Source organism: Scylla paramamosain, chromosome 6 (genome assembly GCF_035594125.1).
Source record: "Scylla paramamosain isolate STU-SP2022 chromosome 6, ASM3559412v1, whole genome shotgun sequence".
NCBI classification, from domain to species: domain Eukaryota; kingdom Metazoa; phylum Arthropoda; class Malacostraca; order Decapoda; family Portunidae; genus Scylla; species Scylla paramamosain.
Window position 1 is genome coordinate 23,854,497 of NC_087156.1, and position 17,372 is coordinate 23,871,868.

Consider the following 17,372-nt stretch of genomic DNA (forward strand, 5'->3'; position numbering starts at 1 on the left):
CATATCACTTCACAGACCTGGTGAACCACTAGGCACTCGCACTGAAGTGAAAAATTTGAATTCTCTTCGATCACTGGTAAGTTCAATATCTGGTACAAATGGTACTCTGTAAGTATACATATATACATAGTGAGAATCATCAACACTGGTACAGTGATGTTCTGAGTGACTCTGAGAATATCTCAGAGATTTTGACCATCACTAGCAACATAACTTCAGTTTATTTTACACCTGTCAATTTATCATAGACTGCACTTTGCTGTAGTACAGTAGTAGAAGATCAGTGCTCAGTGGATTGTAGCAGAGATACCTTCACATATTACCATTTATGTGCTTCATTTTGTCCAAATTGAGCATTTATAATATGGGATGTGATTTTGGTAATGCAGTGTAGCTACAGTCTGCACTTTTTTCAATGGCAGTAGAAGCCTGCACCTATTGGTTGATCTGATTGTCATGCCTCTACTGATTCACATAAGCTGTTTATTTATGACTGGATTATTTTATTTCTGAATTTTTTGTTTGTTCCTTTTTTAGGATGCCATGTACTATGTACAGGGAAGGAATACTGTTGCTACAGTTGCTGTGTAGTTGTGTACATATATGTTCCATATAGAATCAAAATATTAGGTATGTAGTGTCTGATTTATATTTATTTTCGTACAGGTGAAAGCAGTTGACTTTGAAATAGAACGACAGATAAACATACTGGAATGTGGTGGAAGTGTTATTAATGAAACACGCAGTTTTGACACAGAGACCAAGGAAACTGTGAGCATGAGGGACAAGGAAGTTATTCAGGTAATTTAAAACTAAGGAGATTTTACATAAAACAAGGATTTCAGATATGTAGTCATGGGCAGAACTATGGCTGAGAAGGAAAGGGGCATTGGTTGCTTGGCAGAACACAACAGTAAATATGGTAAAATAAACCCATCCTGTGATTTAGCACTTCATGTAAGGCCTGTGAAACGAACTTTAAATTTGGAACAGGGCAAGCCAGATGCTGCTGCCTATTAATATTCAGTTTCTCTCTCATCTTACAGAATGCAGCTTCCAGCTTTCATCCTTTTCATGTAACATGGTTTTCATGAATGTTAAGGTGAAAGTCCAAGAGATTACTTAGCCCATTGTGTGCAGTTAACAGTACAGTAATCATCATCACCATCATTATTTCATGAAGTTTTATTTATTTATTTTGATGGATGGAGTGTGTTTGAAGCAGAAAGTTTCTTCTCCATATGCCCTTCTCTGATAAGAAGTAAGTTTGATTTGTGAGTGACCTGCCCAGGAGGGGCTGTTGAGTAAGGCAGTCAAGGTTCTCTTACCCAAGGTTAACTTCACCATGTGATGCAGTTGTGATGGATGGTGCAAAGCAATGTCTTATGTCCTAAGGTCCCGTACAAATATTAATATATGGAGGGTAGTAGGCAGGCTCATAAGGAGGTACAATGGAACCTCAGTTACTGAATGCCTCCCTTTTCAAACAAATAATTTTTTTTAACAAAATTTTGAACTAATTATTGCTTCATTTTTTGTACAGTAATTCAGTTTTATAACAAAGTTACTCAATTTCAAATATTAAAAGATGTAGCAAAAGCTGTCATTTATTACTAATTTATAGTTTCTATAAATATTTACTTAATTTCTATATATTTGGAGGAGAGAGACAGAGTGTAAGACAGTAATTCAATCTTTGAAATAAGGTTAATGTGACCCTATTGAAAAACCTTGATGTAAACAAACAGTTTTTGCCACTCAGGAGTAATCCCGAGCCACCTGTGGCTCTCATTGACCCCCAACGCCTCAATGACCCACAACTGCATTTTTCCAGTAGCTTTTCCCAGCAGCAAGATGTCTAAATGATATGATAACCTTCATTTTGGCAGTAAGTGGGTTGCTCTTCTCTGTGTCCCTCAATAAGGCAAGATGTCTAAATGATATGATCACCTTCATTTTGGCAGTAAGTGGGTTGCTCTTCTGTGTCCCTCAATAAGGCTTCCCTCACTGGATCAGTCTAAACAGTATCTTCTGATGAGTTTTATGTCACTAAGTTCATTCATTATATCCTTTCTGGATAAATAATGTGTGAGCTGGAGATGTTGTGAAGCACCCATCTTGGGTGTGGGAGCATCTGTCATAAGGTGCTAAAAAAGTGTAGACTTTTGTCTGGGAACAGATTAATCCATTTTACATTGATTCCTATGAGAAAAATAGCTTCAATTTTCAAACATTTCGGATTATGAGCAGCATTCAGGAAGAAATTAAGTTCAAGAACCGAGGTTCCACTGTATTGTGAGAGAAAAGACAAAGTTGGAAGGAAGATAGATATTTGTGGAATGTTGTTGTAATTCCAGCTTTGGCATATTTGAGCAAGACCAGGACATGGAATGCAAGTCAAGGCTCAATGATCCAGTTGATGGGATAAGGTATTTGAGATGTGTCTGTGGTGTGGTCAAAGTAAATGGTAAAAGTAATGAAAGTAAATACCTTGAAATATGGAGTAATAGGGATAGCATTTTACCATCTCATCTTGTGTACTATGGGGCAGTACGAGTTTTCAGTTTGTGTTGATTATTGATGATTGATTGATGTAAATTGTTGATTTTGTTTCTAGGACTATCGCTTCATGCCAGAGCCAAATCTTCTTCCACTGCGCTTGTATGACTCATCAGAGCTTGGCTGTGATATGCAAGGTTCACTTGATATATATGAAATTCGTTCCTCTGTACCTGAATTGCCTGAGGCTGTGAGACAGAGGTTAATGAGGGACTATAAGCTCAGCTTGGAGACTGCTATTATATTTGTGGTAAGTAAAATATATTATTGATTCCACACACTGTTTTGTTGATTATCTCAAGTTGTAACTGTAATTGTTGCATAATGCAGCTTATCCTGGTTTACATTATGGTTTTTCAAAGGAACATTTTGTAAAAATAATTTATTTCAATCACAATCTGAATTTTACCTTTTATCTTTTTGACATTCATATATATATATATATATATATATATATATATATATATATATATATATATATATATATATATATATATATATATATATATATATATATATATATATATATATATATATATATATATATATATTGTGTGTGTGTGTGTGTGTGTGTGTGTGTGTGTGTGTGTGTGTGTGCACATGTATGCCACACCTTGAGAGTTAAAGAAATACTTATTAAATATGTTTAGTTAAATTACCCATTCTCTTGTTACTAAAAAGAACTACACATGTAAAAACCTGTCAGGGCTCTAATGATTCTGAAGGATTTTATTGAATTGATTATAATTCATCATTACCCATAGACTACAATAAGAGAAACAGGATGATATTTTTCATTTAAAAATATAGAGATTTTAACTCCACAGAATGAAGATGATCTCTTGGCTTACTTCCTGGCAGTGATGTCTAACAGAGCCCGCAATCCTCAAATAGTCACCAACCTCTTGCTCACTAATCTTTTGGGTGTACTCAACTCTAAAGATATTCACATCAGAAACAGGTGAAGTTCAACAGTATTATAAATTACATCTTCAAATAGTACATAAGTATTTTAAGTAAAATTCATTTTCCACACTTGTACTTGATACCTGTTGTGATTCAGGTTTTGTAGATGTCACTGATTTTTTTTGTTTTGCTTAAGTATCATTTTGTTCATAGATAATTCTCCCAGGATTATTGCAAGCTTTACTCAGGCACACCATTACCTAAGAACATAAGAACATGAGAAATAAGGGAAGCTGCAAGAAGCCACCAGGCTTACATGTCCATGTACAAAATATACATACCTATTTCTACCTATCATCCCCATCCATGAACCCTTAACATCTTTTCTTAAAGCTCCCTAACATCTTACCACTAAGAACATGATTACTGAGTCCATTCCATTCATCTACCACTCTATTTGAAAAGCAATTTCTTCCTGTCTCATTTTTAAACCTAAATTTTTCAAGCTTGAACCCATTATTTCTTGTTATGTCATGGTTGCTGATCCTAAGAATTTTGCTTGTGTCCCCTTGTTATAACCCTTTAAAGACTTCTGTTAGGTCCCCTCTTAACCTACATCTCTCTAAAGAATGTAAATTTAACAGCTTCAATCTTACTGTGTAAGGAATACTTCTCATCCCCTGTACCCTTTTAGTCATTCTCCTTTGTACTGATTCTAATAGACTTATATCCTTTCTGTAATGTGGGGACCAGTTAATCATTTCACAGTGTAGTCTAGGTGAGGTCTGACCAGCACCAAATATAATTTTAATATTACTTCGGGCCTTCTACTTTTAACATTCCTAAAAATTAATCCTAATACCCTATTTGCTCTGTTTCTGGCCTCTGTGCATTGCTTACCTAGACAGAGTTCAAAGCTAACTATAACTCTTAAATCTTTTTCTACGCTGAACCTACTAGAGTTTCATTGTCTATTGTGTACCTACTGTGTGGGTTTCCTCTAACTGCGCTAAGTCTGCACTTGTTGATATTAAACTGCATTTGCCATCTATCCATCCATTCATTCATCCTATCTAAATCCGCCTGCAAGGCGATGGCATCCGATTCTGACCTAATTAATCTACATATCTTTGTGTCATCCATAAATTTACTAATATCACTACTAATTTCACTATCGAAGTCATTGATACATATTAAAAACGACAATGTCTCTAATACTGATCCCTGTGGCACCCCACTAATTACATGACCCCACTTGGATTTAGTGCCGTTTATTACAACTCTCTGTCACCTGTCACTTAACCATGACCTTATCCAGCCTAACACCTTACCATCTATCCCATGTGCCATAATCTTTCTCAGGAACTTCTGATGGGGTACCTTGTCAAATGCTTTACTAAAGACCAGATATAAGATGTCATAACTATCACCATTATCTACTGCCTTGTACATGAATATACATACGAGTATAATGCTAAGAATGACTCTTTGCTTCACACAGTAACTGGTGTCTATTTCACTCACTTTTTTCTGAAAACCTGTTAGTTACAATTGCTGAGATACCTTTCATATTATGAACAGTAAATCCTTGCCAAGTATGAGCATTGCCTTACTAGAATATGCTTAGTTGACCAGAATAACTTAATGCTGGATATCTATATTTTCCATGGGAGGAATGGTTTCACTGTATGTATGTTTAAAGATATATATGAAATTTCTCCACTCATAATCTTATTTGAATCACATCAAAACATACTGCATATGTAGGAATGTTTTGTACTTAAGAACTTGTCAAGGAAAATGTTAGTGTTGTGATACCAGTATCAAGAAGAGTACTGCTCCTCTGAAATGAAAAGGCTTTTTAAAATAGACATAGCACCAAGTAGATAGAAATGTAAACTGTTAATCATTTCATGTATCATGTATTTTTCATATTCTTTTTATAACAGTGTATATGGTGGTATTTCTTCAACCCTTTGCCACTATTAATAGCAGGTCATCCCTCCAACTCCTGTTCATTGTAAGAGATTTGTCACTAACTTAAAATTGGTCATACAGAGAGATGAAACCAAGGATGCCAAGGTTTTGTTCAGTGTTTGATATACCTCCCCTTAAAGTACTTTGTTACTAAGTGTAAATATTACTACTGTGAATTCACCCATTGTTTAGTCATTGCACTTTGATAGAATATTAATATAGCGAAATTTATACTTTCAGTCCTCTCTCTGCAGCAGGTTTTGGGGAGATTGTTGACATGCAGCAAAGTGGCAAAATCTCCCCAAGTGTATCCGAAGATGTCATGAATGTTATTTGTGTTGATGGAGACCCACGAACCCCAACACAGGTAATAGCTGTGTCATCTATTTATATCCAAAGATATCATAAATGCTATTTGTGATGATGGAGACCCACAAACTCCAACACAGGTTCTGTCATCTGTTTGCCTTTAATTTTTGATGTCTTGGCAGTGTTGAATGATGTTAAGCTGGTAGTAGTGATATGCATGTTGCATTTGATGTGTTGGGAGATAGAAGTAAGTTTAATGGTGATGATAGTGAGATGATGTGTCAATTGCTGTGGTGGCAATGGAGAAAGTTTAGAGATTTTTTTTTTTTTTTTTATTCTTTTCATGAAGCCTTGTTGGATCTTATAGACCAGTCTTGTCAGTCAAGTCAAGAATCAGTGATACAGTTATGTATGATTAAAAAAATTGATGCTTTATCCTTTTCAATTACAGATTGTCCATGACAACAAGTGGATCCAAATATCAGATGAAGATATCATTGAACACCTTGTGGATAGGGTCTTAAGGGAAAATCCTGATCTGGTGAGTATTTATTTGTTTTTTTTTTTGTTTATTTTACATAATTTCATTACTGCTATACAGAAACACAAGAATATAAGAAAAGTTGCAGAAAAATAACAGGTCTACACATGGCAGTACATGTGTTTTCTTCCCTCTCCCTTTGTCCCTTCTTCCTTGCCCACCCACCCATCCCAAGAGTCACAGGTGATGATTTATTAATTATAATATTTGAGTATATCAGTTACTATTTTTCCACTTCCTGCTAAGTATATAGTCTCCAACACCTCAAATTCACATTCTTAAGTTTTTGATGATAATAATATCAACATAACTGTCTAGAAAGATAATCTTTCAGTGGGATGTTGAAATCTCTAGATGAAAAGTTCACTACAGTTAAAGCTTTAGTGGATGGATGGAGAGAGGAAGGGAGGGAAGAAAACACCCAGTTCCTCCCTACCCTGCTTCCCATGTGACATTGGAAGATGCAAGGTGATATATGAGGTACTCATGGAAATAAATAATAAAATTTCTCTTTTAGATCACTTTTTATGTGAAATCTGAAAGCAATATATTCAGGAGTATGTCGCATCTGAGAAGACGTGTTAAATTTTAAGAACAACTTCATAATGGCTGGACATAATAAATATAAGTACAATGGTGTATAAACCATAAAATTTGATTCCTTAACTTATACTCACCATAATTACTTTATTTTTGCAATATCAAGATTGGAAATTGTGTGGTAGTTGAACAAACACTGCTTCATATGTGGACGTAAACAAAATTATCCTAACTTGTCTAATTCTTGAGTTAAGTGAAGAAATATATGTAAGTATTTCTTGGGGGAGGTTGAGTTTTGGTCATACACTATGGGACAGTGGGCAGCAGGGCTGCCGACTGAACACAGAGATCTTACTGAGATTCTTTGTCTCAACAAACTGTAATTCTTTGTTTTTTACTCTATATATTTGAAAAATATCTTTGTGTCTGCCTTCAACAGACTGATTCATAGATGTTCTAGGCTGCTTTCATTAACTTTTAAACAGTTCTAATTAACATATGATGAGCCTTTAAATCCTCTTGTCCTTCCTTCATTTCTATATACATACTTCTTTTGAATCTTACCTCATTTTTATCTTAATACTCATCCATTTAGTAAAATTTTTCATTGCTATTTATGGAATAGATAGCAATTTGGCCAATATGTAATTTATTAATTCAATTTTTATAGAACTCATTAGTACTAATACCTCTTGATCCCATCTTTTCACCCTTGCTTCACTTTAACCCTTGCTTCACTCACTTTCTCACCCCAGCTTCAAGTCACTCACCCCACTTTGATCCAGGTTGTTCACCACATTCTTAGATCTCACCTCACCCAAATAAGATTCCATCACCACATTCTTAGACCTCATCCTGTCTCTTCTATCCGATTCCAGTTCACTCTTTGCGTGTATAGGAATCTTTTTAATTTTTCAAAATCCATCCCCCCTAAAACCAGGTACCTTGAGAGCTGCTGAAAATAATATTCCTAGTATTATCTAGCATACTACATATTCTTTATATATCAGAATGAGGAGTTTCATGTTGTATGGGATACAGTGGAATTCTACACAAGTTTGGCTTCTCTATAAGGCCTCAGAAATGTAGCACCAAACAATAAATGAAGAAGAGCAGGGTAGAGTGCTAGATATAATTTGAGTTACAGAATATTTACAGAACAACAAGACTGAATTTTAAAAGAATGAGCATAGAGGCAAATTCATGCTGTAGTTTATGTAATATCTCCGTCTTGTTAAAAAATCAAATAAACATCTTCAGTGATCACTTCTTTAATGTAGATATCAGTCAAGATGCACATTTAATACATTAATTAGTTGGTTTTATTTTACTGTTTAATTTTATAAGGAGTGAATGGTCCATATTTTGATTGCCATCATATTCAGTATAATGAAACATAATTTTCTTTCAGGTTCATAAGTATAAACAGAAGAAGAAAAAGAAGTTTCTGAATGCCCTCATGGGGAAAATCAAGGCTACAACTGACTTCAAGACAAATATGAATTTGGTGAATGATATTCTGTCCAAGAAACTTGACTCTTAAGGTATTTAGAAAGCTTTATACCAGCAGTGTATCAAAATTTACTCTTTTTATACTAGTGGCATCACATACAAGAGAGAGAGAGAGAGAGAGAGAGAGAAACCTACAAGCCTGAAAGTAAAATTAAATCTAAATTGCTATATTTTGGCAATCTGGTGTTTTTGTGTCTCTCCACTGAGAAAAATCTAGAGAGGGAGAAGCATAGTTTTAGTTGGATATATGAATAGAAAAGTAGGGAGTAGTGGTGTAGGTGTAGAAAGAAAATAGAAGTAGTGGAGTAAAAAGAATGGGCAGCAACTGGTGGACAGATGTATGTGCTTACAGGGATTGTTCCTGACTAACATTTCCAGAGAGGGATATGAAACTTTAATGTGTTATAGGATTATTTGCAGGTGTTTATTAAAGGCAGACATATGTCTGTGGATAAAGAGATATTGAAGGAATAATATGAGATGGTATCAAAAGTTCCAGGTTGAGTTCCATAGCACATCAGCAGACAGCAGCATAGGGAGGTAATTGGTGTGTGTCTGATCATCAACAATTATCAACCAGCCTGTAGGTTGGTTAACTTTTTTGAGCTGTGCCACAGCATATGTATGTATACATGTATGTATGCATACAATGTATGTATGTATACAATGCATGTATGCATACATGCATTTTCATCATAGACCACAAACTAGAGCAGAGAGTGAATGTCAGATTCAGTGTCAAACTAAGCAAATCTGCAATGTAGAACTTTGACTTAACTTATTAAGTGTATGGCAATGAAACAATGGGTTGTGTGAGGTATTTTAAGTTGTACATATACTTGGCCAGCAGACCAATGGGATATGATAAGAAGTCAGGATAACCTTCCATGAACTCAATCCTTGAATATGTGAAAACAGTTTCACACCTTGTGGATGAATATCATCAGAGATATTAAGGACATTGTTGTCATTGTCAGTATGTCATACATAACAGTTTTGTCTAATCTGAACATGGATTCCATTGCTAAAGAGCAGCTTAGGTCTCTAACCCCCCAGACAGAGGCAGCACCATGCCAGTCTGCCATGAAGTCTGTCATTGTGCACTGAATCATCATTTGCCAGATTTAGCCACTTGCAACTGTTTCCTCTTCTTAAAGATGAAGCTGCAGCTGAAGGTGTGCTATTTTAAAACTGTGAAAGAGATTTAACATGAATTGCATGTGCTTGACACACTTTGAGAGCAAGACTTTCTGATTTCAGCAATGATAGCAGCACTGATAGTGCTGTATCATCCTTTGCTCAAAAAGACATTTTAAAGGGAATGGTGCACAAACTTAATTTAATCAAATACTTTCATCAGTGTGAATATGAAACCTTTGCAGCTTGTCTTGGCTGTACCCCTTTTGGGAGAGAGAGCCTTGATATATGTATGTATGTATGTATGTACTTTCATGTATAGATGCCTGGTCTTAATTCCTTTTGATAACACCTTGTATTCCTGATGTGGATGAAAGACATTAAATGGAATAGGCCATGATGTGAGTGACATGCAGAATGATGAAATGGGAGGGTGGAAGCAATGAAAACATGTGTGAATGTATAAGGAATGTTGTAGAAGTATCAGTGCAGAATAGTGGGATGGATGATAAGGAACACATTCCATATTCCCATCTCAGGTAACTCATTTCCACAACATGCTATGGCATGTGGATATGTGGAATGAAAAGATGGGAGGGTGAGTGCAATTAGTGTGTATGAAAAATGTTGTAGGAGAATGACTAAAAGGATACAGGGGATGAGGAGTATTCCTTACGAAGTGAGATTGAAGCTGTTAAATTTACATTCTTTAGAGAGACGTAGGATGAGGGGGCATGATAGAAATCTTTAAATGCTACAGTGGTTATAACAAGGGGGACATAAGCAAAATTCTTAGGATCAGTAACTAGGACAGAACAATAAATAACCAGTTCAAGTTTGAAAAATTTTGATTTAGAAAAAAGAGATAGGAAGGAATTGGTTCTCAAATAGAGTGGTAGATGAATGGAACAGACTCAGTAATCAAGTTGTTAGTGCTGAGTCATTGGGGGAGCTTTAAGAGAAGATTAGACAGATTTATGGATGGGGATGATAGGTGGAAATAAGTAGGTATATTTCATGTGTAGGCCTGATGGCTTCTTGCAGCTTCACTTATTTTTTTATGTTCTGATGTTCTAAATGGAACACATTGAAATGGTATTGTCATGTTGACAGGATAAAGAGTGAAAAGTTTCTGAAGAAAGTTTGTGAGCAAAATTGAAGGTCCTAATACGAGAGAAAAGCCCCTTGTAAGATGGAAGGATAGGGTAAACTAGTACATGTGTAAAAGGGATATTAGTAGAGGCTAAATGTTTAAACAAACAAGAAGGCATTATTTAGATAAAAGAGAGGTGGAGGCTTTCTGCTGTGACCACTCTCTTTGGTAATACACCTGGAGGGAATGAGGCATTGAAGATTGATAGATAAATAGGAACAAGAATAAGGTGGCATTGTCTTATTGAGAGGATGAAGAGTGAAGAGTAAAGAATAAAGTACATATATATCTGATTGAAATAGTAAATCATTGGGAGAGGAAGGTCATTTAGAAGGTGAAAAGGTGTAAAGGAGTGCATGAGAGATGGTAGTAGAGATGGGAAAGCATGCCTTATGTCATTTATATTGATGATGGAATATGGAAGTATCAGGTGTAAACTCTCCTTGCAGAAGAATCTGCTCACTCACTGCATTGTCATCTAATTTCTGCCAGTGCAGCCACCTTTATTGGTTTTAATATTTTAACTCAAACTTTTTACTCCCAGTGTAGCCAAAGCATAAGGATGGGTTCTCTCTCTCTCTCTCTTTCTCACACATACACACATACACTCACATACACACATACACAATGAATTCACCCCTCCATTATTTGAGGCATTCTGCACCAGAAGGATAGTTCACACAGTTTACAATAGACATATTTTTGTGGCCCTATTCTTGTACTCACTTGTAGGTTTAGGATGAACACTTTTTTTGGCCACATTCTTGTACTCACATTTAAGTTCAGGATGAATATGTTTTTGTGGCCATATTCTTGTGTTTAAATGCAAGTTTAGTATGGACCTCAAATTTGAGCAAAGAACACACCTGAAAGTCTGTTACAGATTTGAGAAATTGGCAGTGGAGAACTCTGAAATACAAGAGATGCTAACATTGTTATGAAGATGTTTTTTGAAATAATCAATGTCATTCCTTACAAATTTTGTGTGACATTTGGCTGCAGCACAGCTAAATTTGCACCCAGGCATCTAAGCCCTAAACAGAGGATTTCAATGTTCCTGGCAGGGATGATCCAACTTTCATGTTCAGGATCATTATTGGTGATATTGATGTTGGAGAGTCTGCACTCTCAGAGACCAAAGAAAGTAACAAAGTAAGGCAGGACAAGAGTATGATCAAAAGCATTTTTTTCTACCTCCATATTATTGGGTTGTGTTAGAATTCATCCCCAAGTCAGAACTGACAATTTAAAGACCAAATATGATTGAATGTGTGGAAATAATAGGGTGCATAATGATAATGCACTCAGTCAAAGAGTACTAAAAACATGCATTTTTTTTCATTTACACCATTATAATAATTATTTCAGTTGCTCTACTTGCCATATTCTGCACACTGCAGTACCATGGAGATTCAGTGCTACATACAAATGATGCCAGACTCACTAAAAAAAAACTGGGAATGGTGTACTATTGTACAAGATGACTACTGGAGAGGGATCATGGTAAAATTTAAATCGAGCATTATTTTTGTTTTACAGACAGTCGTGGAATATTTTGATGTCTCGTAGATGAAAATCTGTATGTTGGGTCTGAAGGCAAGTCTGTAATTGTAATAGGTAAAATGTAGAATTAAAGAGAAAAATGCTTTCACTCTTCATTCAGCTGCTAGGCTTAATTTATTATACACAAGGAAGCTTGACAGAACATTGATGTAACAGGAAAGTGTAACTTTAGTTTTAAATATAGTAGTTAAAGTATACAGCTGCTGAAAGACTGTCTCAAGTAACAATGACGAGTACACGTTTTTACTAAACTAATTGAAAAGAAACATTAATGCAACTTGGTTCAACAAAATGACACTATGCATGGATAATTTCTATTTTAATATGAAATTGGTACAGAAAAATTCCTTTATATCCAGACATTTTACCTGCAGTTCTGATCTATCCTGGTAAACGAAAGTAGTATATTGTCTCCAGGTTGCTTTTCTATCCAGATCTTAAGATGTTACATGTTTCAGCTTCACAAATTTGATAATGATATTCAATTCCTCTCTGGTTTGTGTTATTCTTGGAAGCAGTAGTATAATTATTATACAACAGTATTTATAATATTACAATTCACACAGCATGTTATGTGTAAACTGGGTAGCAATGCTACTATATGGTGCATGGTCAATAAACAAGCCCAGTGCAGAGCAACTCTGCAAGTATATACTGTCTGTTTGCTTCACACAGCAACTCCCCACTAATACATAATATCTCTTAAATACAGCTTTGTACAATTACTTCAGTTTTCAACAGTTAATATCTTTCACTTCTTAAAAATGTAATCTATGGGAAGTAAACATTTTATGTTCATGTTTGTGTGTGCATACACATACATGCATACACACACACAGATGCAAGTTAGACCAGATAGTTGGAGGTAAAGAAATGTTATCCTAAATAGAAAATCTTTTATACACATATCTTGACATACTTTTTTTTTTTTTGCTTGGGTAGAATATTTACATTAATGCGCTGTGGCCCTTGTTACAAATGGCCTAGCAAAAATGAGGGAGGGAAGGATAAAAATGACAGGGTGAGGAAAAGTTTTGGGCAGGAATGCTTCTCTACATGTATCATTTTTTTCAACTTATTTTAAGCATCATATTTCAATATCAAGCACACCCTAGAGCTATGGCCAAAGTACTTGATACAGTCTCAAAGTTCACCAAAAATCCAAAAGTATATCAAGGACATGCCTATTGAGAATTTTCAGCTTTGAATAATCTTTCTTGTTATTCACACTGCAATACATTCTAAAAAATACACATCAAAGATAAACCAAAACAAATATATATCTATTGAAGTATATTTGCTTTAACTGTTGGGAAACCCTGTACACATTAACAATTGGCAGGAATACAATAGTGCATCATATGGCTCCTTTAAACTGTACTTCAGCCGTCACTATCAGCATCCCTAACACAAAACTTACTTCTTACAGTTGCTGTGAATTATCAAGTGAATTATTTGTACATAGCTGTTAACATGACAAAAAATATAATCATTATGGAGAAATAAACATGTGAAAAATGCCATATGATCACTTATAAGGATTGTGAAATGTGTCTTCGGAAGTAGAGAGAAGGGAATGATATTCTTCAATTAGCAATTATGTATCAATATGCAAATTGTATTTGAAATAGTGTAGCAATTAGAGTGCATGCCTTGGAAATACGTTACCTGAAAGAGGTATTAAATGACAATGAAGTGGCAATGAAAATGTATAACAAAGATTTGAACATCTCATGCAAATGGAGAAAATGTCAAGTGGTGGAATGGGTGAAAAGAAATATAATGGAGTAAGTTGGTTAAAGAGGGCAAGGAATTTAAGAGTACAAAATCTTGATCTCTCATCCCCTTGGTATGACCAATGTATGTCAATAAAACTGGAACCCCTAGTAGGAAAGGAAAACTTTATAGACTGGCACCAAATGGTAAAGGAATACATGTGCAAAAAAGATGCTGTGTCATAGTATCCTAAGTAAAGGCTCCTCCTCCACAGACATCCTTGGGAGTGCTCCAAGAGGGAGTGAGGCACTAAGATAGATGGATGGCCTATTACATTCTTAATATCTCCTTACATTTTCACACCAAGTTTTTGTCCACACATGATGATGTTGGATTAAATAATGGCTGTGCACAGCAGTTCTACTGGCTTAAGGTACAAATATGGTTGCCTTTATGATGCCAATGCTATTCATGATCATGAGAAAAATAATGTTATATGAAAGAAGGTTGCCACAACCATTTCTGTATTGAAATTCATTGAACATGAATTATACCTACCTCCAATTAATATATCTGGATAAAAACGAATTTACTGTACATGAAGGAAACTAATTTGATTATTTGTTCATTAGATAAAAGTTTGTACCTATATGAATGAAAACTTAAAATTTTTCCATCACTTGCAAATATTTTTAATCACATTGTTATAATCATGTGATTATAGTAACAAATGTTAAATACAGTGATCTGGTCCCACGCATAACATACATAACAAGAGATTTTGTGATCATCACAAACCTTAACTTTCATTAACTAAATCATACTTACTAAAAGAAGAAAAAATACAAGGTAAAAACCAAAGCTATTTTCTGACAAAGTGGGTGAATACAAAAAAAGAAACCAATATTTCTTTCAAGCTATTCATTTCATTTTGCAGAGGTAGCGCAACTGCAGCATCTTCACATCTGCATGATCAAGCTTCACAACACCCTCATTATGGTCTATGGAAAGAAGGCTGCCTGTCTGTTCTCGTTCTTCACCAAAGATTACCTGTGGAAATTGGCAAAATTACTGATAAATATTCTGAAATTAGAAAATAATCTACTTATATAGCAGCCTGACATTTCCACTGTGTGCATGTGTGTATCTGTGCAATATTTCTCAGGACATCAGTCTTATATAAGGAATATAGGTAATGATAACAGGGGAATTGTTCAATGGTTGCATGGGGTATTTGAAAAAGAATATAACATGACTTTCATGTTCAGAGATCTTACTTTAAAAACAAATCACAGCTTCCACCAAGAGATAGCTAGTTTTGAAATATTAAGTCCACTACTTACTTTTACTCGATCAAGTTGTGCCGGTGTAACAGGCTCAAGGTGTTCCCCAAGGATATTAACAACACGTTCTTCTTCTGGCAAGAACACAGAACACATTCCACCCTGGAAAGTTGAAGTTAGTGTATGACAACAAAATATATTGAAGTTTGGAAACAAACACCCTATCATAAGTTGAATAAAAACATCCCTACATGCTGCATCTAATTCTACCTATGACACTGTTCTTCTCTGGAGGACCTCCCTCAAGAGAGCAACCACAGCAAAGAGTCTGCATCTTTCTCTGTTCTGGTGTTGCCTTATTTGGTGGCCAAAACTTTGTCTATCATCCTTCTCTTCTTCTAATACTTGTCTGTCATATTTACAATTGATTAGTACTTATTGTTGCAGAAAAACAAGGTAAGAGTTTTAACATATATGAATGGACAATACAAACTGAATGGAACCTGAATGATACTTAAGATAACTGAAATTAGTGCACCATACAATGCAGTTCCACTATGTGGGTGTATCTCATAGTGAGTGGAAGGGTCACCACATGACCACATCTAGAGCTATGAACAATGTAGTGAACATATATTTAATGCATTTGGTTATTTGATTAGTATAAGTTGAACGTGAAAGTTTCTAGATTTTCAAACATTTTTAACAAGATTCCAAAATGATACTACGAACACAATGTCAAAAACAATATTGGTATTTCCAATCAAGAACAACACTTAAATCTACCAATGATGATGCTGAGCCATGGCATTCTAGATCAACTATCTCAGTGAAAAAATTAATTACTTGACACTATCATAAAACTTTATATGAAGCTTCCCTAGAAGCTTTTTTCTTTCTCTATGACGACTTGGCACTAAATGTTTTTAAACTTTTTGTTACCCTAGGTCAGAGATCTTGTATAGAAAGGGTTAAAAAAAAAAAAGTTTACTTGCTAGTCCTTTTCAAGCCTCAAGTTTGGGAAAAAACTTTTTTTTTATAGCTTCAATAAATAAAATTTGTCAATATCATACAACGTGTTAACAATATTTGATGATCTTACCGATACTCCTCGAATGACGCCAGTCTGACCAATAAGACCTGAATCATCATGCGTCTCTCTAATTCTTACTTCAATGTCTGTTGTCTGCCAGTCATGCATGCCCAGCGTATCCATACCTGTGGACAACATGTGAACTTAACGTGAAAGTATCACAAAGGTGACTGCCATTTGTGGTGGCTATGGAATGAATATTGAAATATGGTATTCAATCTTTGAGGTGGGGGAGGGCAGGTCCTGAACAGAGAGTCCATACAGATTTCCATAAAATATCTCATAAGCAACTATTCAGAAAGACATTTTCTTCATCATTCACACATTTTAGTGTACTCCAATCACCCTCTTTGTTCATTGGAGATGTGAAACATTTTTAACAAAAATCAGTTTCATCCTTTGCTTACATGGCATTTTATAAAAAATAAATAAATAAATAAATAAAAATTAAATTGCTATTGTCTTTTTCCTTATAAGATTTATTTTAGTATTAATTCCATAGTCACTGCAGGCGGCAGTAATATATAAAATGTTACAAAAACATTATGGAGCGATTCTTTTAATACAACTCTCTCTCTCTCTCTCTCTCTCTCTCTCTCTCTCTCTCTCTCTCTCTCTCTCTCTCTCTCTCTCTCTCTCTCTCTCTCTCTCTCCTCCCATTTTACTGAATTTTAATTCACAAGTCATGAAAGTGAGCCTATGGATAAAGAGGAGTTTTCTCCTGCCAATACTGACATCTGGATCAGAAGCCTGGATAGAGCACAACAATCAAGACTTCTATACAAATGAGTTATATGAGAAGGACATGTGGAGTGAAAATACATAAGAGATCTGAAATAGGCACCTAAGCAAGCAATAAAAATTGTGTAGTAGTATACTGAATAAAAAGAAATACAATGAGATGTTACTTCCATGATGAGAAAATGAAGAGAAAAGAGTTTATAAAGTGAGGCATCAAAATAATAAAGAAGCATGTCTGTAATGTCATTCATATTAATCTGTCAAACTTGCTCATGAAAAAACTCATTATATTCAATATTCCCTATATTGTCTTTTACATCAATTACAGAAACTGAACACACA

The 17,372-nt window shown here is 35.0% G+C and overlaps 2 protein-coding genes across 5 annotated transcripts in view; one reads left to right on the forward strand and one right to left on the reverse strand.

Annotated features, from left to right (window-relative positions):
- LOC135101452 (glutamyl-tRNA(Gln) amidotransferase subunit B, mitochondrial-like) overlaps positions 1-15,448 on the forward strand; it is a 28,332-nt gene extending 12,884 nt beyond the window's left edge. The window contains exons 7-14 of one of the 2 annotated variants that reach the window (XM_064005427.1): positions 1-76; positions 667-801; positions 2,618-2,809; positions 3,387-3,520; positions 5,683-5,809; positions 6,203-6,292; positions 8,244-8,376; positions 14,851-15,448. The exon at positions 1-76 is cut by the window's left edge and continues 25 nt beyond it. In XM_064005427.1, the coding sequence (XP_063861497.1) occupies positions 1-76; positions 667-801; positions 2,618-2,809; positions 3,387-3,520; positions 5,683-5,809; positions 6,203-6,292; positions 8,244-8,375 (886 nt within the window). In that variant the 3' untranslated portion in view covers position 8,376; positions 14,851-15,448. Of the gene's footprint in view, positions 77-666; positions 802-2,617; positions 2,810-3,386; positions 3,521-5,682; positions 5,810-6,202; positions 6,293-8,243; positions 8,377-12,173; positions 12,852-14,850 lie in introns of those variants that run through there. The other variant, XM_064005425.1, reaches the window with a different exon arrangement.
- The window catches only part of LOC135101451 (transcription elongation factor SPT5-like), a 28,852-nt gene continuing 23,756 nt past the window's right edge, over positions 12,277-17,372 (reverse strand). For all 3 annotated transcript variants that reach the window (XM_064005424.1, XM_064005422.1, XM_064005423.1), the window contains exons 20-22: positions 16,299-16,414; positions 15,257-15,358; positions 12,277-14,963 (exon numbers count right to left, since the gene is read on the reverse strand). In XM_064005424.1, the coding sequence (XP_063861494.1) occupies positions 14,835-14,963; positions 15,257-15,358; positions 16,299-16,414 (347 nt within the window). In that variant the 3' untranslated portion in view covers positions 12,277-14,834. The remainder of the gene's footprint in view (positions 14,964-15,256; positions 15,359-16,298; positions 16,415-17,372) is intronic.